The following is a 24,404-nucleotide window of genomic DNA, read 5'->3' as shown; positions in this document are numbered from 1 at the left end:
GAGGGCCAGATTTGGCCCCCAAGCCTTGAGTTTCACACATCTGCTATCACTCAGCTCTCATGCATCCTCACCCTGCATATCAATAATATATTTTTAGGGAAGCTAATTTCTCTAATGCTCTCACCTGTGTATGTATTTAGACGCTAAACTTTACAACAGTAGGAACTTTATGTAATTTCAGATAAAGAAGTTTTCAGCTAGTATCAGACCTATTATACAAAATTCACATTTTGCATGTTTTTGTACCTCCAACTGCTTCTAAAAATAGTGCTTAAAAAAACTCACTGGTCAATATTTGGCAACAAGTAAATGTCTTTTAGTATCTGTGAAATAAGCCCTTTTAAAAACCTCTCAAATAAGCAGGCACTGCTTCGTTACCTAGCAACCTGAGTGAAGCTCAGCCATGTTACCTAGCAACCTGAGCTGAGGTCATGCTAAGTAAAGTACTCTATACAATTGATGCTGGAAAAGATACATGTTTTGTTGTTGACTTGGCATCCAGAAACCACTTTCTGCATTCTTGTTGGTTGTGCAGGAGGCTCCACTTCTGCTTTTCAAAGATGTGCAATTGTCTAACTGTGCTTCTGTTTGCAGCCATTTTCACGAGCGAATGTAAACGTTGAGTTGTGTGTGTGTGGCCAGCAGCAGCTTACTTGCATTTAAAGTGACAATACTCATTCAAACTGAGGAGACCAAATTCTCATTATCTAAGAATTATTTTGCACATAACAAGTCCATGAACATGTTTTGTATGGCCCTTAGACTCATCTTAATCTGTTCAAGGAAACATAATAGTTCACCTGACATCTTGTAGCGTCTTAATAACTCTTTCTGAATAATCCCTCTGAGCAAAGTTGTGTTTTAAAAATAGAATAATAAAAATTTGGAGCCTTTTAATGTATCCAATGTATCTAAATTGACAACATTGACTGGGCACATTGAAAAAGTCATGAAAGGAAAGATCCATAAAGGGATTTAGTTGTGGTATCACTGAAAAAATTATACCTAATTGATCAAAATTACTCTGCAAAAAAATGTTTTTGTCAAGTTGGATTGTACTCTCCATACTCACCTTTTTTTGTTATAGAAGAAGTTACATTTTACCATAAAAATGCAAAACTTACAGTTGTAGTTTCCCAACCACCACAGTGTCTTGTTAGACAAGCATCACCACGTCTTCTGCTTGCATCTGGACGTCCCAGAAGACTTTTGTCCTGCCATTTTCCACGACTCTTTGTCATCCATCCTAAGTTGACTTTTGGAGTTTCTTTGGACTCTGAATGTTCGTGTGCACCAGAAGTTTCAAACTTTGATCTTTGTGTTTCTGCTTCAGCAAATCTGAATAAAGTAATTAATTAACACTCTGCATAGACAGGAGGTAGTTTAACCATTTGATTCAGGAGTTCTGGGCCAGAGACGAATCTGACCTGTTCATCTGGAAATAAACAAATTACTAACAAATTTAACAACAAAGTCAAATTATACGTACAAATGATTAAAGGATAAATATGATAAAGTGAAAATGTGTCTCACCCTAGTGTTCACTTTGGTTAGAGATGAACTGTTCTCTGCTTCAATGTCAGCTATTGACCTGGCCTTCTTTATTTTATATTTAATTCATGTCTTATCTAAAGAGAAATAATTTTTTACCAAATACTATTTTACTCTTAAAAGCTTTTTTATTGGACGATTGCTTTATTTCTACTTACTCTACCCGTCTCCACAAACTTTCCTCCAAGAAATATGAATAAAAATATGACTATCATCTTACTACACAAACACATAATTCTTAATTTATAATGTTACTTTAAAGTTGAGAACTTTGGGCCAAACAACCTGCCTTCAACCTCTGCAGTGTCCAAAACAAGACGTATCCAGCAGGCAAACATTTATGTTCGCTTTCTTTTATCTGTTTCTCTGTTTTCAAGGTTGGTGTTCTGTTACTTTTAAATGAAATGCTGCAACTCCTCTACTGACAGCTTTTGCTGTAATTGTATTTTATTGTGTACATTAACTTATATTTGGATGCACTTTAAGATGGTTTTATTAGGAGTGCTTGACAAAAAAAATGCACGTTCATCTTATTAATTGCTCATTTTTAACTTCATTGTAAATGTAGATGGTGTTGTGAAAGATTTGCAGAATTTTCACTCATGTTAATAAATAAAAAAAAATCTGATTTATTTTAGGAAATAACGAACCCATGTGGTGGCGCGTTTTAACTGCTGAAGTAAATGAAAATTCAACAATGGTCACCTTGGGACACCTAGTGGCAAAACAACGGAACAACACAGTTTTGTTTTTAATTGTCTTAATGGAGAAAGTAGTTTTTATTAACATCAGCTGTTCACACAGCTGATATATTTACACATACAGCTTGCCATTAAGTAAATATTTTACTAATTAATACCGTGTGCTTTTCAGTGTTTTTGTTGTTATATATGTTGGTCGCTGAGGTTTCTCTGTTCTGCTTTTTTCTCTCTCTTTCTGCAGGTGTAGAAGGAGACTTGTAGTGGATTTTATTCTTTTCTCCCTCTTTTTCTCCCTCTGCTTTTCTTCCTTTCTTTTTAAGGCCTCCTCTTGATGTCAGTCATGAGGTTTAAGGTATTATTTCCACTCCAGTGAACAAGCAATTCCGTCTGACTTGTCACTCTTACCAAAGTTGTCATCATCTTCAAACTGCTGTGTACAACTTTGGACATTTTTTCAGCATTAAAGGTTTTAGCCAGCAGGTGGAAATAGTGTTGCTGTAGATTTTCTGAAACAAAACCAGGCAGACATTTTGTTGAATGAATCACTAAACTCCTTCAAACCGATGGACAGAAAACATGCAGTGAAAAAGTATTTGCCATTTGTTATTTTTGCCTTTTCATTAAAGCTGTTTTCAAATTATTTCATTTGAAAAGGAAACAAAGTTTTCCAAACTATGATGGAGTAGGGCCATGCTAAGAAAATAAAGTCATAATATTATAACTTTATACCCGTGCAACGATGTTAAAAGTAATTTCCCACATTTTAAAACCAGATATCAACGGTGATTAATCACATTATGGTTTAATCTCATTTATAAATAAATGAGATGAAACCATTTATTTATAAATAAATGAGATTATTTATAAACTGTCTGACAACACAAACTATAGGACAAAATATCTCAAAACCTGGTGACCTTATCTAAATAAGAACCAAACACTGCAAAAACACAAAGTATTTTTGTATAGTTTTTAGTGCAAATATCTTTGTACGCTTAAAATAAGACAAAACTAACTTTTCAGCAACTTTTAAAAATTTTCAGCAAGAAAAGCTTGTTTTAAGTAAATAATTCCATAATATTGATGAAAAAGTTTTAGTTTCATTGGCAAATTTTTTTTCACTTTTTCGTACCGTGTGTTTTGGATGGATTATTTCCCCATAATAAGTTAAATGATCAATTTCTAATAGGGGTGCACCGATTGCAGTTTTCTGATTACCAAAAACTGCAATCGGTAGTCGGACCTGCCAAACGGATTTTGGCCGATACTAATTGTTTTTGTCTGAAATGTTGCTCAATATAGTAAGAAAGTTGCTGACTTGGCAACAGTGCAGCAGCTGTTGTTGACTGTAAACATGCAGACCTGACCTGTTGGGCCGGTCTGTCAGTCAAACCTTTCTCACGGGAGAGCAGAGGACAGCGGTTGAATTTTAGACCTTTGCTGAGGTAGGTAAGAGATCGGTGGTTAAGTTCGGCTTCACATGTAAAAATCAGCCAATCGCAAATCTCTCAAAATTTAAGAAATTGACAGCAATACACCGGCTGGTTGATAAATCGGTGCACCCCTAATTGAAAACAGCTTTTATGTAGCTGCTCAGATTATTTTTGTTGTTGAAACATTTACATGAAACCCCAAAAAAAGCAAAAACAGAAGGAAACTGTATGGGAAAACATACTTGTTTATTTCCCTTTATAATTAAAGCAATCATAAGTATTATGGGCAGAAATGGTTTCCTAGAACCAAGTTAAAGAGTGATTTAACTTAGCCATGCTGAGTTTGTCATTATATCCTTCTGCGATAAAGATTTGTCCATAAAAATCCCAGTTTGTGTTTATGGTTCTAACTTTTTCTCATTTGAAACAACATTGATGAATGCAGAATCCTTTGTTTGGTGCCGTAATGTTTCTCAGTAAAAGTTGCCCTGGATGTTTTCAGACGTTTCTCTGCTCTCGTCCAGCTGATTATCAAGTTCTGCAGGAACCAGATCCAGTTTAAATCAGTTGCTCTGAAACAGGGAAGAAACCAAAACATGCAGAACAGGTTTTAAGTGAGAAGTTTTTTCAAACTTCCCTCAAGCCTGAACTATTACAAGCCTTTGTGAACTTTTACCAACACAGTACAGAACATCTGTACCTTGAGGGGAGTGCCGCTTCCTTGAGCAGATTAGGATAGGATTTTCCACAAAATCATTCTTAAATGAGATTTTAGTTTGGTCACTTTTGCCTATGTTGACCTCGTTTCAGTTGTTGTAGGACTCTGACACTTTAAATCCAAATAACACGCTGCTGGCCACGCCCCCCAAACTTCAACATTCACACACAGACACACACACACGGGACAATGGCTGCAAACAGATACGCAATTACAAAACGGTACATTTTGAAAAGGATTAGTAGAGCCTGCTGCACAACCAAGAAGAATGCAGCAAGTGCTTTCTGAATAAGTAATCAACAAAGCACTTGTCTTTTCCAGCAGCCATTGTACAGTACATAATGCGGTAAAACAAGCTGAACAAAGTGCTGGAACTCTGCATGAGTTTCTAGGTAAAGGTGCTAAATGGCTTATTTTCCAGACACCAAAAAACATACATTTAATGCCAAATAACAGCTGAACGGGTATTTTTAAAGCCGTTTTAAGAGGGAGTAGAAACCCAAAGGGAAGTATAAAAACATGCAAAATGTGGATTTTTGCATAATAGGTCCCATTTAAGGTAGTATCACCAGATGTCCTGTAACTGGTGGTACTTGCTAGAGGAGATGCAGAAATCCACAGATCAATGAGATGATCAACATGTGATCAGACCAAACTTGAACATCTCTGTTCACAGATTCGATTACCAAAAAAAACACTTCATCAACAAAATGCAATAAGGCTCAAGAGGTAGGTTTTTTTTATGAAGTGTTGTAAGAATATAGAGACTTTCAGGGGCTGCAGTGGTTCAGTTAGTAGGCACCTTGTAGCAAAAAGTCCTGGGTTTAAAATTGCATGTGTGTTCACTCCCTCAGTCCATAAACCAGTCCATAAACATAACTGCTTTTTCTCCATAAATTGTTCTTGTGCATGATTGTTGTTGCGTTTAATATTTTAACTTCCTGTAACATTTACTTCTGGCCACCAGAGGTCCGCCTTTCACAGGAAAAGCTTTGAGACAGTGCCAAGCAGTATCTGTTTAAATCAATTACATCATTCCTGAACAGTAATCCTAAGCAAAGTGAGATCCGAAATTTGTTTAGCCGAATTTATAACCCATATCAATGGAAGCATTGGTTTAGCATTAAAGATGAACTACTTGGCGTCATCTTCTCTCGTTCTGTAAAGAGAAGAAACTTGGTGCATATCAGATAAACTTAGGAAAACAGTTTCTTATTTCGATTAATCGATCTGAGGAATAGCCTCACTGTTTACTCTGCTGCGCCTGTCCTGGAGTGCACAATGTTTTCTCTCCTCCCAGTTACTCCAAGCTGCCCCAGTTGTCTCTCCGCCCAGTCGGCTGGGCTGTGCGGAGAGATAAGAGTTCAGGGTGTGCCTGTCTGCTCATGAAGTCCGCCTCTCTCCGTCTGCGCGGCGCAGTTTCTCTTTTGAAAGATGACGAGCCGCTGCGCAGAAGCGAAGCCAATCTGCGTCTAACTTCCACTCAGTGTGACATTTGTAATTCCTGTGGGCGTTGCTGTTGCCGCTGCACTGGCACAGGGCATTGTTGCTCAACTTTGAGAAATACAGTGGGTGGATTTCTTTTCTCGAGCTGAGAAGGAATGTGCAGATTCCGCGGCTGTTTCTCGCCTGTTTTCCCAGCGTAACATCGTCGTGACTCCGGTCAATCTACAGCGGCTATCAGCGTCATCAGCGACAAGCATGCAGCATGACGTGGAGTTGCACTTGTGCCTCTAACAGGCTGTTTACCTGCGTGGAGACGGGGCAAGGTTCCACGTCGTGTCCGTGCAGGAACTTCATGAGCTGCGGCCGTGCGTAACGCTGGCTCTCCATGGAGGACCGCTGGACCGGCAATCAACACGTTAAGTGACACTTGAAAGATGATGAACCAAGACCAAGAAGGGATTTCCTTCCCGGTGCCGTCCTTCGGTGCTGGTCCCGACAGGGAGGCTGTCAGCGGGGAACATTCCAGCAGCAACAGCGGCGGAGGTGGAGGAGGCATTCCAGCAGCCGGGACTTTCTGGCAGGATCCGCTGGTTGGAGGCAGCGGACACAGCCCGACCCCCGGGGACAGTCCGGTGGAAACCGGAGGCTTGCTGTCCGCGGGCAAGTCGTGCAAAAGCAGGCCGGTGACGGTGGCTTATGTGGTGAACGGCGAGGCGAGCCAGCAGAATAACGCGGAAAGCATGGCTCTCCAGTGTCTGAAGGACGCCTGCGACAGAGTGGGCAGCAAGCTGGACACGGTGAACTTCAGTAAACTGGACTTTGGGGAGACCACGGTTCTGGACCGCTTTTACAACGCAGGTGAGTCAAATAAAACCCAATGATTCTGCAGCCTGTTTCTTTAAAACTCCCCTAACTTCCTCCAACAGATACACTCCCACAACAACCTGTTAGTTTAACTGGTATTAAATAGTGATTATAAGGATAGTTGCATACATTCTATGGGTGGAAATTATGTAAGTGTAGCAAAAACATACAAACAAATCAAAACATGAGTTCTTGGAATATAAGTTCTTATAACCATGAACTATATTTAATCTCTTTGAGTTCTATTTGCCTGAAAATGAGTAATTATTTTAAATCAACCGGTTGCTAACAAGTCCTGAAAAACAAAATGACATTCTGTGTATGTTTACGTTATGAGACTGCAACCTGCACCATAACATTTGAGTTGATGGAGCAGTCAGTACTGTAATCACCAATTAGACAATTGATGGTAACATACCTACTAACCCATAGTGAAATAAATTGGTAAAATTCAAACCAATTGGATTTATGCTGCTTTGACTCGTTCTTCCATGTTAAAACAGAACAAAATTTCTGATCATGTTGTAATAAAGCTTGAAACGTCACTGAAATAAACTTTTAAATTGTTTTCTACTGAGGAGGCAGCGAAACTTTTTCCCAAATAACCACTGCTGATTGATGTTCGATGTAGCTTAGCATTAGCGCCGTTGCTAAACTAGGTTGGAGACTCAAAATCTTCCTCCAACTCAACTGTTTCAACCTCAAGTGTTGAAAACTACATGGAAAAACTAACATTGATGATTCAGATTTAAATCATTTTAACTGCTAGTATTCAGAATCCATTTTTACAGTGCATTCATTCCAAATCTGTGTAAAACCTTCTAGATCAATCCTCTAAAATGATTTTTGTCATATTTATCTCTGCCCTCCATTACTGTGATTAAATTCTAGTATCTGTGGATGCATAAGGAGATTTAATCCCCTGTGAAGAGTGATTACACCACAAGGGAAAGGAGGAATTTCTGGTTTTGATCTAAATTTTTCTAATTATTCTAAAGAACAGTGCATCACCGCTGTTCTTAGAAATAGTTTTTGCGTAAGGAGGCATTACTGTGCTCTCCTGGAACCCAGCTCGGATCGCTGCATGTCTGGGCTTGATGCTGCAACATGCAGCCACAGTTTCTTCCATGCTGAACTGAGTGAAACTCAAAATATCGATTTGGGTTTTTAGATTTTGCACTGCAAGTATCAGGGTTACATTTCCTCTTTCCCTCCTTTAAGCCATGATGTTGCTTTGCTCTGCCGTTACCGCTGTCTGTGCAGCAGTTGGTCTTCTGTACTGATGTAGCGTTACAAACCTCTTAGCAAGAAGATATTGAAGCCGGTATCTTGTTTGAACTGCAAATCGCTTGTGGACAGCATTGACAGGAACACAGCAACCACTGTTTGCATTTTTCACATTCCTGTGTCAGGACGCCTTCTGCAGACACAACAAAGATTAAAAAGCAAAGAATGTCTGATTGTGGCAGCTTCTTCAACCCACTCAAATTGTTTGTTCTAACAAAACAAACAGAAATATCTAGGAGCAGCCTTGTGCGAATCAAAAAAGATGCATTCCTTTTATCTTTGTTACAGTAACAAAAAATGCAAGCAAAATCTTCTGATTGGTTTTTACCTGAATGGTATTTTATTGCATTTCTGGAAGCTATAACTTTAACATTATCTCACCATAACACGGTTAGTTGTTGTTGTTTTTAACTTGTATGGAACAAAAAAAAAAGAAAATAGCAGTAGTGTGATGTATACAGTCGAAGGGAGAGTAACGGAGAGTTCAACTAGGTCATTTCTAAGAAATGTTGGGACGCAAGCTGGAGATGTTGCTGTTTCACCCAACAGTTTGAAGACTTGATCTCAAAACTGCGAGAACACTAAGTGGAAGAAAATAATCTGCATGTGGTAAAAACAATAAGTTGGAACTGGAAGTTTGGCTTTTATGAGAGATAAACGAAGGATTGTTTCTCAGAGAATCATCAGTGTGAAAGATACAGAAAATAAACAGCAGGTCTGATTACAAATTCATTCACTGCTCTACAAATTGTCTAATTTACCGCACAAAGCACCAAAACATTTCAGGGGGATCATTATTGATCTGATGTCATTGTGTGATGGACTGAAAAGTTTTATGTTTTGAATGTGGTTTACATTCTGTTTGATTTATATCTGTCCAAATTTGACATTAGTAGGCCTGTCAGAATAACACATTTTTCTGGATGGTAAATTGTCCCAGAAGTTATTGCAATAAATTATAATATTGTTGTTTTGAGACCATTAACAACTAATGTGATGGTAATAATCACATAATAGTGCAAGACCACACTCTCAAGGAGCAATAAACTTTGAATTCAAATGAATTTAACATTGGAATTGGAAATAAATATAGAAAATAAATAAAACAACAAATAAAATGAATTATGAAGTCTCTGCAAACAAAATTGTTCTTCAAAAAGAGACTAGTTGAGACCAAAGCACCAGACTGCAGACTTTTGTCATCCAGTTGTTACAAAGAGAGAAGAGACGAATAATAATTTGTGCTAATGGATATTGAGGTTTTCGTTGATCATGCAATTAATTGATTAATCATTTTATTACTCATTACGACAGGCCTACAGGTTATCACTGTTGCCTCTGAACAAGACGTCTGTGATTTTTAAAGTCTTTTCTCTGAACCGTTTTTGTGTTTTTCTCTCTGGGTACTCCATCCTGCTCCCACCATCCAAAAACACGTCAGGTTACCTACCTGGCTGGTTGTTCTGTGTCTTTGTGTTGCCCTGTGACGGACAGCTCACGAAATGCACAATTTTCTTCTAAGAGAGTTCAGTGAAATGAGAGGTTTTGCTTCTGTTTCATGTGACTGACTTGTTGCTTCTTGTACTGTTATTTGCAAAAACATAATAAGTTCCCTCTCACATGTTTTGTCTCCCTTCTGGGAACTACAGTGGGACATTCTCACGACAGAAAACAATGAGGGCAGCGCCATTTTCCCAGAAAAATACTGCTGTGCTCAAACACACTTCATCCTCTTTCTGCTGGTACAAGAGAGTGCAGAGCAAAACAAAGAAACAAAAGAAGTTTAGAGGCAGATTGAACCAGAATGATTATGTGTAGTGCGTCTGTGAATGGCCTCCTCACATGATGCCGCTCAACAAAGGTGCCAGATTCTTGTTGCAGAAGCTTCAAAAACAGAAGAAAAAAAAACGGAGTCGAAGTACAAAATTCTTGTCAAATCATCTACAACCCAACAGACAGTCGGTACAGTCAGCATTCAGTTTGCTTTAAATGTAATAGTTGTGTTACTGTAGGGCTGCAACTAATGATTTTTAATGATCGATTATTCTGATGATTAATCAGACAAAAATTGCCACATTTTGCATATTTTTAACAACTTGAGCCTTTTTAATGATAGAAATACATTAAAAGGTGCAAATAACACAGTTTCTTTTTAAATAAGAAAATAAACATTTTGTTGACTAAAATGTAATAATGCAGCGTTCCTTTTGCGTGTGCTTGATCATTTGTAGCAAAGGATGCACCTACAGCTAAACAACATCAACACGGACGGGAAAAGCTCAGAACTTCTCCTTCACTTTGCATCAGTGCAGTGTTGATTAAGTTTTGGATTAAATCTTAAAAATGGTTGTTCTTTCAGCAAATTAGCTTTTTTGTTTTTTGAGTCTGTACTCCATTTAATGATTAATCGATTACTAAATTAGTTAACGGTTATTTCGATAATCGATTAATCGTGATTAATCCGATTAATCGTTTCAGTCGTTTCATATCCAGTCTAATCTCTAGTTTTCCTGAAACCGCGTTGTCCCTGTTGTTAGCGTTGTGTTTTCTTTATTTCCAGTTCTAAGGTGTGGCTTAGTTCTGAGAACCCGTAGTACCTTTATTTGCATTTACTGTGACCTTTGGAAGTGCAGGTATTAATTTGCATGTTTGCTGGTGTGTGTGCCGTGAAGACGATGGCGTTAGTTTGGTATGCTTGTCTGCTTTTCCTTCATTTGGGTCTCCTTGGGTTCTGGCTGTGTTCTTAATTAATCCCCCTGACGGATGATCCTGTGAAAGTGAAAAGCTGCTGAGGCGGCAGCGCTGCAGGAACTAGAAAGCAAAATGGTCAGAATATTAGAAAACATATTTCTTCAAAGTGTAATTACTATCAGTCTCATTGCTATCTGAAATAAGTGTAATCAGAACTTGAAAACAACATAAAAAAATGAACATCGAGGTCAAAGATGTAAGAAAACAACCTCCTTAGAAATCAGAAGTATGTTGCTTCACTTCATCTGTTTTTCTCTTCTTAAGCTAATCAGCTGATTTTAGTTATTTTCCCAAAGATGGGATAAACACACCTGCATTACATCACCTACTTTATCAGGAATGCTTTGGGTTATCGCTCTTATTGATCATTGGAGGACAGACCGGATAATGATTACATTAATCATTTACAGGAATTACAGGAACTTGGAGAGATTTCACAGTTGCTACTGCAAGACAAACTCAAGAAACCAAATAAATTGACCTTGAATATTCAGCAGACTGAAAACACTGTAACTCATTGACCACCGATCTGCGTCAGTTTACGTCTAAATTACCAAAAGCAATAAAAATAAATAAATAAAGCTCAAATTATGAGTCATTGCCATTATTGGGCACTTTTAAGCAGCATAGTTGCATAACTTGCTGTTACTGGTGCGGTGAAGTTCACTATTTGATGTTTTAGTGTTTGTGCAGCTATGACGATATGTAGTTTTTACTGTAGTGGTAATAAATATCTCCATTTGCTGTGATAAATTGTAAATTCGTGTCACTTCATCTCAATTCTGTTCAATGTTGTTCAAGTTTGGCAGAAATCAGATATTTGTTAAAGTTGTGATTTTGATGAATTATATTACTTGATTCTGGATATAAAGAATGTGCATCAATAATAAATTGGCTATGGATCGGGGTCAGGCAGCAGCTTGTAGTTTGATGCTCTACTTTTGACTTGAATCAAATCAGATCTTAGGAACAGATACTTTTTTCTGTTTAGTACATTAGTAAAAGCACCTGTAGCGTATTTTCTTTCTCTTCTGCATTTTGTAATTCTTAGAATAAACAGATTTATTCCAAACTGACCAGTGAATCTTTAACGTAGTTTAACGTTATAGCACAGAAATTAAAAATTAAATGAAGTTAGGACTATGAGCTAAACAAAACATGTTCATCACAGTTTTTGCTCAAAATCATTCGTGGATGATGAGATTTTATTCTGATCAGTTCTGCCCATTTCGAGCAAACAGACGTGCAGTTATACAACATTTTTGAAAAGCAGAAGTGGAGCCTCCTGCACAACCAGCAAGAATGCAGGAAGTGGTTTCTGCCAACAACAAAACACTTGTTTTTTTTTTCCAGCAGCCATTGTACAGCAGTTACAGCGGTAAAACCAGCTGACCAAACATGCTGGAGCTCAGTTTTGGGTTGCTAGGTAACGGTGTGATGCTCATTGAATGTGACTTAACAATCGAGAGGTTTTTGAAACGTCTCATTTTTCAGACACCAAAAACATAAATTTATAACTAAAATGGGATTTTTTAAAGAGCTTTGACTGTTTTTAGAAGCAGCTGAAATGCAAATGGAAACACAAAAACTATCAAAATGTGAATTTTGCAAAAGAGGTCCCCTTTAATCTCTCAGTGGGTGAGATCCTCTGTTGGTATTACTTCATGTCGATGGACGACTCTTGTTATGGGCTTACCTTGGGGCTCTCCAGCAGCAGTCTGTGCACTCAGCTTCCAGGCAGTGCTGCTCTGAAATCCCTTCAGCTAGCCCTCTGCTAAGTTGTTTATCCTCCCCTCTACTTGTTCGGTTTGCTTGGCTGCATTTCAGGGGTTAGAGTGTGAAGGGTCAGTGGGAATTAGCCCAGGAGCTGCTCACCGGCATCTGGGGAAAACTGCATCCACCTCAGCGGGACAGGCTGGCTGCAGGCGGGAACGCATGTGCATTTTGTTCATGCTGGTTCTCAACAGGAACGGTGGTGCAGAGTCCAAATCGCAAGCTGACAACTGGATCTGCAAGATCTGTTGACGACAGAAACACAAAACATCTGTGACAAAACTCTTTATGTTGTTGTTTAAATGCTTTTATATTAGAGCTGCAACTGATTACTTTAGTTATTTATCAATTATTCTGATGATTAATTGATTAGTCAATAAAAAATTGGCACATTTTAAGCCATTTCTGCAATATTAGATATGCATTAGAAGATGCTAATAAACAAATACAGTTTTAAGTGAGAAAATAAAAGTAATGACAACGTTTCTTTACTTTACACTTGATCATTTATAACAAAAGATGAATCTGCAGCTAGAAAATACTTCTAGCATTAACATTTGAAAATCTCATCCATTTCTGCTCGTCTTGGCATCAATACAGTGAAGGGCTAATATTTTTTTGATTAACTGATTAATATTTGGATAGGACCTGTGCTTTTTCCACTGAATTTGAATCAAGTGAAGCTAAAACGAGGCGGCTTGAGTAGTAGCAGATATTTAAAATTTTTTTTATCTTAAATGCAAAATGTTTATATTTTTGAATAGTTTTGGCTTAAGTACTTCTCTGAATATGTTGTTCTTTCAGCTGATGAGTCTGAAAACACTTTATATAATGATGAATTGATTTACTAAGTTAGTTGACGATTATTTCGATAACTGATTAATCGTGATTAATCGTTTCAGCCCTGCTTCCTGATCTTGCTTTAGTATATTCAGTATCTCTTCATTTGTTATAAACATTCCTTCTTTTTTTAAAGAGTCCTAAGGAAAAAGAAAAAAAGGACTGGTTGGTGAAGCGGTGCATTAAAACTCTCTCTGGACTTATCAGGAGGTGGGCTGTCAGCTTCTGCAGAGAAAAACAAGTGAAGAATGAACAAGAACTGACTCGCATCAAGTTTAGTATCTCGCTACGGCTCCCCCATGTTTTGAATACCTCTGATCTGTAAGATTTCTCTTTTTGCATGATGCGTTTGTGATTTGTTTTGGAGACCACGGTGAGGTGCATCTGCAGAATGCTGCTTGCTTTTCACAGCCTCAACGACTCTCACTGCATTGTCATTTTCTGGCCTGAAAGATGTTAAGCTGCACGCAGCAGGTCCACAAAGGCCCAGAAGTGTCCTATTATAACTGTGTTCAGGCTCCAGCAGAGGTGTGTTTGCACATTTGTGCTTCTTTCTCACACAATGTGCAGCTTTTGTCTGCTTTGTTTGTGTGCTGGGTCACAGAAAGAGGAGACAAAAATGAAAAATATGCTAAAAAGACAAAGGCGTTTGTTCTTATTTAAACCATATATTTAATGTTTGTTAAATTGTATTATTCAAAAGAGACCATGGAGTCTGAATTATATAAGAATAGCAGGTCAGTAAGGTGCTATTCTGTCTCTCAGCTGCACAATTAAACATTTATTTCTTTTGTCTACTTCATATTAGATTACGTTCCAGGAATGCGCCGCATACCATTTCTAAATCAGAATAAATTGTTGACTGGAACCACAATAGTCCTTTGTGTTAAATGCAAATGTGTTCTTGATTTATGCTTCTGCTCTGGTTAGTTTGTGCAAGTTTAACGTTTTGACTTAACTGAATTACGCCTCTTTATTGTTTTAAATTTGTAAAATAGTTTTTTCTTGTATTAAGAAAATTCTCCCATGATTGAAGTGACCCAGAAGAATCTCAGTGGCAGCTGTGATAATGTGATAATGGTCTGAATTCTTTAAATTCCTGGATAGGTGGAAGAGGCGTCGGCTTTTTCTGCTGCTGCCAACAGCGGAAAAACTGGAGCATCTGCCACTAAAGTAACGTCTGTTGCACTTTTACAGTTTTTCTGTTACAGAGGCGGAACATCTTCAATATAATATGTCCAGTTACTTTCATTTAAAACTCTTAAAGACCTAAAAAAGTGGAATTTTTTTCCTACTAAAAGTTTTATAACAAAATGTGGATTTATTGCAGCTGATGTCGTCATTGCAATTTTTTAAATATATTGCCTAATATATATCGCTGCCTAAAATGGATACATAATTATTTTGAATGTTACTGATGACATGAGAATGGTGCAATACAATCACAATACTGATGTAGACCATGTTTTATGGCACATTGTTCCTTCTTATAGACAAACACTTGATCTGAAAAGACTATAAAGTGACACAACTAGGGTTGTTGTAAACTATTATTTTAGTAATCGAGTTTTCTATTGCTTATTCTGGCGATTAATTGAGTAATCGGAGAAAAGAAATGTAAAATTTTTGGCAAGTTCTACCATAACAGCAGTAATAATACTGGATATCAGCACCTGCACAAATTTCATATTTTTGCATCCCTACATTTAGTTTTCTGTAGTTTAGAAAATTAACCTGCAACATCAGTAGCTCACATTTTAAGTTAACCTGGACAAAAATTATACACAAATCTGAATTTATTTTCAGTTTAATAATAGAGGCTCAGACATTTGTAAAAAGGTACTTCAGTTCTTAGTTTATGTATTCATCTTCAGTCAAGATGAACTCTCACTTTTCCCATTCATTTATAGCTTTTACGTCCATGAGAACGACTGGATTTGGTTCCTTCCTCTCACACACAGAAGCTCATCTACCAGCTCTGTACCGCCACGATGTGCTCCTCCACCCATTTGTTGAAACCAGGATGATATGAAATTTATTTACTGGTTCGTCCGTAAAGCTAAACTTGCGTTAAGCATCAACTACAGGGTTCAGTCTATCCGCTCACTTTTATAAATGCACCCGCCGCGTTGTTCACCGCCACCAGGCAGCAGCTCCGGGAGAAGAGAGGCTGCTGTGCTCAATTTAAGGATGCTTCCACTTGAAAATTGGATGTTACGCTGCTAACACTTAGCTTTCATCAACAACCCGTAGGACGGCAGTCAGAGCGCTGCGCCATATAATCTGAGTATGGTGCGCGAAGTAATTAAACATAATTTAACGAAGCTTCGAGGCAGACAATTTTCCTCGAAGAATTTTAATAATCAAGATACTCGAATCGTTCGAGGAATCGTTTCAGCCCTAGAGAAAACACACGAAGTGTATCAAGTTCCTCATTTTGTTTTCTATAGAACAATTTTTTTAAGCGGCTCTGCTTTATTTTCTTCAAGAACTTCCACTGTGCGATTCTTGAATTTGTTTTTAGATCTTTTATTTTTTTAATCTAAGTGGATTTCTGTTTTCTTTCCATGGTTTCATCCCATTTTCAAGTAAAGTCAAGAAGAGTCAGAGTTTTGTTCTTCTGTGCATTTTCCAATTTACCTCATAAATGGAGGTTAGTTCAGTTTTGAGTGCAAGCAAAGTTCAAGTTGCAGCAAATAAACTGCTTTGAAAAAGCCAAAAAGGTCACAAAGCTGAAGTTTCATGTTTGAATGGAGCGTCGGCAGAAGTGCTGAACCGAATGAAACTGCAACTGTGATTTATTTATTTTATATATTTTAACTTAACAACAATCAAACTGTATTTTTTTCTGTATTTGTTCTTTTATTTGTCTATTTTTGTATCCTTGCTTGTTTTCTTTCATGCTTTTAGTCCTCTGCCAAGTTGAAATAATTCAATTGAGCAATGAAGATAATAAAATTGAATAGAACGTAATAAATTTAATTTGTAAAGTTATTACTTACACTAGCAATTCAGCGTGAATATAATATTATCTGTCTATTACATTATCATTCTCACAAAATCCTTGATTTATTTCACAAAAAACGTAAAAGTCTTATATCATGCATGACAAAAATATATTTATATATTGTACATATTGCTAAATCAAGTAAAAATAAAAAGCATGATGTGGTAAAACTACAACTTGAACTTTGCTTGCACTCCTAAAAGTAAGTTTGTTCCATGCAAAGTTGCATTAAAAGTCCAATAACAGTGTAATTAATGGACTTTTAATGAAACTTTGCATTAAAATTGTTATTTACCGAATGACACAACATTCATGAAGATTCCTTCATGTTTATAACAGATGTTATGTCATGTTTATGTCTTGTACGTTTTTCTATCTTGAACTTTTTAGTGGAAGTAACCGAGACACAGTGAAACTGTTTATTATAGTCACAGACGTGAATTCAGTTTCCCTGAAAAGCAGGCAGGAAGTGAATCGAGTACGGATGTCAAAGCGGCTTGAACAGCAGCGCATGTTTTTCCTTCTCCGTTTGTCGGGAATGGATGGATTCACATTCTGTTCTCTGCCGTTTCCCCCCTGGGGGCCGAGGCCCGGTGCCGCCGCTTGTTGCCTCATGGAGGTTTTACAAAGTGGAGCAGAGGTGAAAGGGAGCCAGGCTGGACTCGCTTCCTGCAACATGTTTTATTCTGTTTTCTGGGTCAGTTCTTTCCAGCACACTTGTATCTAAAAATAAAGATTGCATTTAGCTCTCTGCAGGGCAGGACACTGAGACTACAGAATAGTCGTCGTCTTGAATTCCCCCAGACAGTCCTGAGGGAAAAGGGATTAATTTGCTTAGACTGGAGGATCTATGAGAGCTACGTTTTACTTTTTCTGCTTTGGTTTTGCTTTTTTTATGGTTTCTTCGTCTAGAACGTCGATTTAAACCTCAGTGTAGACCTGGAGAAAATTTCCTCCCAACATTTTCACATAAAACCTGCACAGTTTTCAAACAAAGCTATCCTGATGGCAAACATGAAAAGATCAATAAAAATTCCAATCCACGTGAGTTATGGTGGCAAACACCCAGCGGCTTGTTTTTGCCTGAAACGCTCTTTTGTTTCCAACATTAACAATTAACAAAGCAAGTAAAAGTTAACACAATTAAGTTCCAAAGAAGAAGGAAAAACATCAAATTAGTGTCAGTGTTGCTGGATGAAAGAAGGAGCTTAAGGTGGGTTTCCTTCCAGAACGGAAACCATCGAGTGCATAGCGTTCCTAATCGGCGCCAAATTTCCAGGAACAGCAGGCATAGGAAAAGTTTGGTTGGATTATTTCTGCATGTTTCCGCAGGTCAAAGGGATTTCGCCATAGCTGTTACCAAAACACCTGCTGGATTTGAACTGCAAACACATGCAGTGTTTTGCATAAAAATATACAGAAGTGTTTTTCTTTCACTCTGATTAACAACTAAAAGCATCAAACAAGAGATGAAATCCACCAAATCTTACAAAGTATTTTTAATCTCGTTTCTAGTGCAAATATCTTGAAATAAGTCAAAACTAACTCATGAATATCTCTTCAGGAAGATATAGAGGCTTGTTTTAAGTCAGTAATTAATTAATATTAACGAAAAAATTCTAGTCCCATTGACAGAAACATTTACTACAAGACAATTTCCCCTTTTTCATTAATATTAGAACTTATTTACTTAAAGCAAGCCTCTATATCTTGCTGATAAGTTACTTTTAAATTAGTTTTGTCTTAATTCAGGTTTATTAAGCTATTTGTACTGGAAACTAGACAAGAAATACTTGGTAAGATTTGGTGTTTTTGAAGTGAAACTCTCCCACTTTTGTAGCTGGATCAGTAAAAACGGTCACATATTTGCTGTTCCTGGAAGTTCTGCAGCGATTCTGAAGATTAGGCTCTCGAAGGTTTCCTTTTTGGGTTAAGAGAAACTTCCCTTCGGTGGGAAATGATGTGAAGTGGAGCCCTGGGACGCTTCTCCGTCCTCGTCTTCTGTGTGGGAAAATCTCTCTCTGCTAACACAAACCTCGCTCTCCGTTAGCGATGAGGGAGAAATCACACACTGACGGCTTCACTCGCATCATTTACAGCAGTTTCCGTACTCCGTCTCCATGGTTACGGCGTCTCGTTATGTAATTGATTGTAACAAGGGCTTTATTTACCTACTGTACCTCGAGTGAAGCCGAGGTTTTCCCGGCTTAGAAAAGAAAAAAGCAGGCCTTCACATCTGGCTCTTGAGAACAATGTAAACACTGTAAAGTCTAATGTAATTGCAAGAGCTTTTAGCATTATGTATTGACATTTTGATAAACATAAAAGGTTGTTAGGGTGCGATACGGGCACATAGCAACACACGAAATGGTTTTTAACTCCGTTTCTCGGCAAATCCAGCATGTTTCATGAAAAACCACAGCATCTGCTACTCTGGATATTTTTCTTTTCCTTATTACAGTGAAAAGGTATTTGGCCAGCCACCAATTGTGCAAGTTAAAACGATGAGAGGCCTCAGCTATGAGAGACGAAACGAGAAAGTAGATGTTTCAGGTCCGTGAGAGACAGAAATGTTGCTCCCACCGTAATTTCCAAATACATTCTTAAATAATCAGACAATGTGATTTTTCTGGATACTTTTTCTCCGTTTGTCTCTCGTAGTTGAGGTTTTTCAGTTACAGGCCTCTCATCTTTATAAGTGGACAACCTGCACCGACTAAATGCTTTTGTTCCCCCACTGCATATCTATTTTAAATTCTGTTTTTATATTTGTTATATTAACACCAAGCAATTTTCCACTCTGTGAATCTGTTTATTGGCAAAGGGAATAAAGTGACTCTGATTCTGAACTGCATGCACAGTTTAAGCAAATCCTGCAAACGTTTTGAAATTATTTCATCTTCCAGGTTCGCCTTTCTAAATTTCAAAATTCAGCCGAGTTGCAGTGATTGGTCAGAAAAGAAGAAAATACTAGGGCTGTGTAATAATATCAATTTTGCGATATATATATCGATATTTTCTTTCCTAGAAAAAAATCGATATTCATCCGTAAGTATCGTAACATCCAACTATCACCTTGCTCTCTCACTCACTGCTTGCTTCGCCGGGAGAGTGATTAGGTCGTCAGGCTTAGAGTGTCGAGATAAAAAAGGAATCAAATTATTCAGAGCAGGTACTTGGTGCACTTTATTTATTTTACAAATGCATGTAAGCTACAGTTTGTACTGTTTCAATTAAAAGAAACATGTTTTCTCACCACTTCTTTGATTCATTTTGTCCAGCTTTGAGTCTGTGTCCAACCAGAGTCAGGTATTGTGTAGTTGATGCTTTTAATCAGTTTTCAGTTAAATTAATTCAATCCAACTCTATAACAGTCACAAAATGTCACCAAAATCCCTCTGTCCCTCTAAAATCTTTCAGAAAATCGCAAAAGTGTACCGAATTGTATCGTTTGCTGAATATCGCAATATGTATCGCATCAGGAGCAGAATATCGTGTATCGTATCGCGAGATTATTGTATCACTACAGCCCTAGAAAATACTGAAAACATTAAGGTGATTGGTTGGCGTGTCGCAGTAAGCATAAAATCAGTGAATTATAAAATTAAAATGTTTTTTCTCTTTTTTTCTCCCTTTCTGCCAAAAACTGGATGGTAAAAATCTTGAATCTGGTTCTTTGGTCTCAACTCTTTTTGTAGGTAAAATTCAGTTTGCAGAAAGTTCATAATTCATTTTTGTTTGTTTATTTTAGATATTTAAAATGTTTTCCAGCTCCAGTGTTAAATGTTTGTCAGAATTTAAAGTTTATAGATGAGAATGTGTTCTTGCATTATTATAAAGTTATCATTATAGTACTTAAAAATGGTCTCAAAACAAGAATATTATTGATTATCAATTCATCGTCCAGCAAATTGTGTTGCTGTGACAGGAAGTGATTGGTCAGATTTGGGAAAATTGCTTATCTAGGCAAAATTTGTAAGTAATGCAACATTTGAACTTCCTGGAGAGAAACTGATGTACCAGGCGGTCTCACTAAATATCAGCTTTTATTGCTTTAAGAAAGTTTGAGCTTCTTCACAAACACCAGTCTGTGTTTGTCATTTATGCGTCTGGATAAAAATGAATTGCAGGAGGTGACCAAGCAAATATTCAATCAGTTTCCAGCTTGGTGTTGTGTGACCACAATATGAATCAGCAGCTCTGAACCTGATTTTAAATCCCTCCTTCTGTCCCAGAAAAGAATGTAATCCTCCTTTCAGGGGAAAAGAGTGACTCACTTCTGGGTGAGAAGGTTAAGTAACTTCCTCTCTAGTGTCTGGAAACTTCTTAAACGATGAGAATGTAGCTTGGCCATAAAGTGAAAGACTTCTTCATTTTCAACAGTCACGTCCATTTTTGTAGCTGTGTTCAGCTGGTAAGTATTAAAATTGTCAATATTACCAATTGGATTAATATTCCTCACATCCTCTTTGGTCGTAATTACAAATCAGATCAAACTATTTGTAGAAAACATTAAGGACTTTTAAAGCATCTCCAGTAAATAACCGTAATAACTCCCATCAGTGGCATATTTAGCTTTTAGGCAGGTTTAGCTCTTCAACAGCTGCATTTTATTAATAAATATGTCCAATCTCTTTCCTTGAGGGACGAATAAAGCTCATTAAATTGTTTAGAAACCATTTGGCAGAAACAGGCAGGTGTGAAAAAACATTTTGAAGAGATTAAAGTGTTTTTGATGAGGCTCAGAGCAAAACCTTTTTATTTTAATCTGTATCCAACAAATGCAAATTAAATCATTTTTGCAGATCTTGGGGGAAAAACTTGTGTTCTCAGATCTATTTTTATTTTAAATATTAATTTTAAAATTGATTTATCGCCCTGGTAACAGGACATGGTATTTTAATACACTCCTAAATATGTAGCTATAAGGTCAAAGGTTGAGAATTTCACTCCAATGCTTGAATGTGATCTAATGTATGCTTTAAGTTTCCAGCTGCAGATTTGAGATGATCAGCAGTTCAGCACAAAGCTTTGAAATTGAAACAGGAAGCAGGTTCTCGTCTTGACCTCTGATGATCAGTTCCTCATCATCAGCCTCATCTTTCTGCCCAGCTTTACAAAAAGCTGCCTCCATTTCCATTTTCATTAGCAGCTAAGTGGGCAGAGGACCGGATAGAAAGGACTTTTAAGGTCTGCGGTTCAGAGTAGTGATGTGGCTTGTGTTTTCTCTGAACGATCAGATCTGCGTATCAGAACGGCCATTCTCTGATTCAAACCAAGTTAGCTTCAACCTTAATCCTCTCTGGGAACAATTTATGATTGACATCGTCTTTTGGCCCAAAGCAGTCACAATCAGAACTGGACCGGAGACAAGATTTCATCAGAAAGCTCTAAGTTGAAACAGTTTCACCTCTTATCTTCCTCAAAACCTCGATAATCCTGAACAAACGCGTAAAGAAAGGTCGTTTATCTTCGCCCGTAAGCCGCCTTATGCAGACAAGATGCGACTGAATGCCAACAAGCAGCACAGGTTGCCTGCTGAATAAAAGATGAGCTTGTCTCACTTCTCCGCTGGCAGCTAACCCCATCAATATTACATCTGAAGGGGAGTATTGCAAACAAGCTGTTGAGACGGAAACGATGCAATAAACTCGGCTTTATTTTCACTCAGAAAACAAAACGCTGCAAAAACTGAGGTGGGGAACTTTCTTATGCACGCGAAAATGTTTTCTGTTGAGGCAGAACGAATACAAACAATGAAAATCCGAATTTCTCAGCCAGAACTACAACAAATATGATGTGATAACGCTGCTGGTGCATTTTTAACAAAGAGAAAGTCAATGGAAAATCACAAACTGACATCATGACTCTGAAACACACATTTCTGAGTCTTGAGTCATTTGTAACTTTGTAACATCTGTTTAAAAAGATGCTGAGCAAATAAATGATTTACAATTAGATCATTCTAACGATGTGCATTTATTGTATTGTTTATTATTTATCGCGATAAATTTCAATGTATCATTGTCTCAATAAAATCCAATTAACGATTTTACAAAACCTCTAAAACTGAATCACGTGTAAATTCTCCTAAACAAGTTTCATCATGTCTGGTTTTCAATCTAAATAACTGCTAATTGGTTTTACACCAGTTAATGAAACAAAATCAGAGCCACTGCCAGGAATCTGAGCGACTGCCAAATTTAATGACTTTAAAGAAAAATAATTGAGAGGTTTGACCAAACATAAGCCTTGTGATTTTCTTTCCCCACCGTCAACTGATCTATATTCAGCTTTTCACCATTTATAGGAGAATATTCTTGATTTCAAGGAGAAGAACTGAAGATCTCTCACAGAGTGATTTGGCTGCACAGCCTCTAATTATTCCTGGAGAGCAGCCGTGATTGCTCAGCAGAGCTGAAGGCATGCCAGTGAAACATCAGAACCACCAACATAATGTTGACAGAAGGCTGCATAAAGCCTTCAGCAGAGTAACGGGTCACATGTTCTCCTCTCAGCTGATGCTGGAGTCAAAAACAGACCAGCAATGTGACACATTTTGGTGATTTCCAATCACTGCTATGTCTCTCTGCAGGAATTTGTTAAAGGTTTTTCTTGGTAATGTGAAAAATGAAGAGATTAAATGCAGGAAAGGGAAAAGAGAGAGTGAGATGGATTTATTTTAGACTTCTCTGGAGACGATTAACTCCTTCGACCTTCATCTAGAAGCCAGTAATAATGGCTAGTACTTGATTATTTTGACGATTAATCGGATAAAAAAAATGGGCACATTCTACATATTTGTCATTTAGCCACTTAAGACTTTTTTGCACATTATTAAAAATACATAAAAAGATGCAAATAATTCAGTTCACTTAACAAGAAAATAAACATTTTATTTCCTAAAATGCAATTAAATAGCATTCCTTTAGTGATCGTTTGTAGCAAAGATGCATCTGCAGCTAATCTGTTGATTAGTTTTTGGATTAATAAATTGTATAGCAAAAAGTGCTTAAAGTAACAAAAGGCCCTAAATCTGCTTTTTCTGAAAGGAGCTCAAAACTGAATTCTAAATATCTAATGATGTAATGAGCATGTTTTGTATAGGCCATAAATCTAACCTAACCTGTTTAAACAGCTTAATTATAATCATAAAAAGTTGCATCCATCCAAGTTGATTCTCTAAAATTATGGAAAAAATGGCCAAAGCTCTAGAAATCCCCAAACATTTTTTAATCTGAAGGAATTTTGACCTTCATATTTTAAATATTTTATGCTTTTCAGTATTTATTTTAGACAAACTCAATATTTTCAGTATTGGTATTAGCCGTTAGCTTGTTAAGTAGCGTTGCGGCTACCTTCTACGCAGACATGTAGATGTCAGTCATTCTAGCACCTCCAGATGTACCTTAAAATTTTCCTTTACATAAAAAAAGAAAAAAATAGAGTTGGGGTTGCTTCATGAGCTTTTTGTGAGTTTGTGAACTTAAGAGCTGATGGGTCGCCCGGTTGGCCAACCGTGACATCTGCTGCACTCTTCCTGAGCATCGCACTAAATCTGCGGGTTGAACAGTTAAATCTGGGTGAAACGTTACCAAAAGAGAAGAAATGAAGCAGACATTGTTGCTTCACCTTCTCCTCTCACACTAGGGAGTAGGTCAGCTGTTTTTGTGGGTCATACGCTTTATGTGCATGTGTATTTATGTGATTTAGGCTTGTGCAGGCACATTATGCACATTGGAGATGTGGTTGTGGTCTTGTGGGTCCGGTGCAGTGACAGTGTTGTGCGTACCCTCCGATAATATCCTGCAGGCACCCCTGATGCTATGCGTCTGCTTTTTAGAAATCATGGAAGCCATTTTGATAACAGAAAACATCGACAGACTCCCGATGTGTCCTGGAGTTGTGAAAAGCTAACTTTTACATTTCCATTGAACTGAAAAGCCATTCTGGCTGCTTGGCTCTTTTTCTACACGGTTACAGTTTGTAATCCGACTTAAATTGACCTGAAGTGGGTCTGCTCTGAAAATATC

At 37.5% G+C, this 24,404-nt stretch overlaps 1 protein-coding gene and 1 long non-coding RNA gene across 2 annotated transcripts in view; one reads left to right on the top strand and one right to left on the bottom strand.

The window, feature by feature from the left end:
* Nucleotides 1–3,910: 3,910 nt before the first annotated feature.
* Nucleotides 3,911–6,286, bottom strand: LOC145549804 (uncharacterized). The gene is made up of 2 exons (XR_014085657.1): nt 6,153–6,286; nt 3,911–4,257 (listed from the first exon to the last, which is right to left on the bottom strand). It is a non-coding gene; the product is annotated as an uncharacterized LOC145549804 (long non-coding RNA).
* Nucleotides 5,686–24,404, top strand: part of map3k5 (mitogen-activated protein kinase kinase kinase 5) — a 78,791-nt gene continuing 60,072 nt past the window's right edge. Inside the window, exon 1 of the mRNA XM_008397315.3 lies at nt 5,686–6,707. Coding sequence (XP_008395537.2) covers nt 6,284–6,707 — 424 coding nt within the window. The 5' untranslated portion in view covers nt 5,686–6,283. The remainder of the gene's footprint in view (nt 6,708–24,404) is intronic.

This window comes from Poecilia reticulata, chromosome 21 (assembly GCF_904066995.2).
Source record: "Poecilia reticulata chromosome 21, P_reticulata-male-v2, whole genome shotgun sequence".
NCBI classification, from domain to species: domain Eukaryota; kingdom Metazoa; phylum Chordata; class Actinopteri; order Cyprinodontiformes; family Poeciliidae; genus Poecilia; species Poecilia reticulata.
This window is presented reverse-complemented; position numbering and strand designations above follow the sequence as displayed.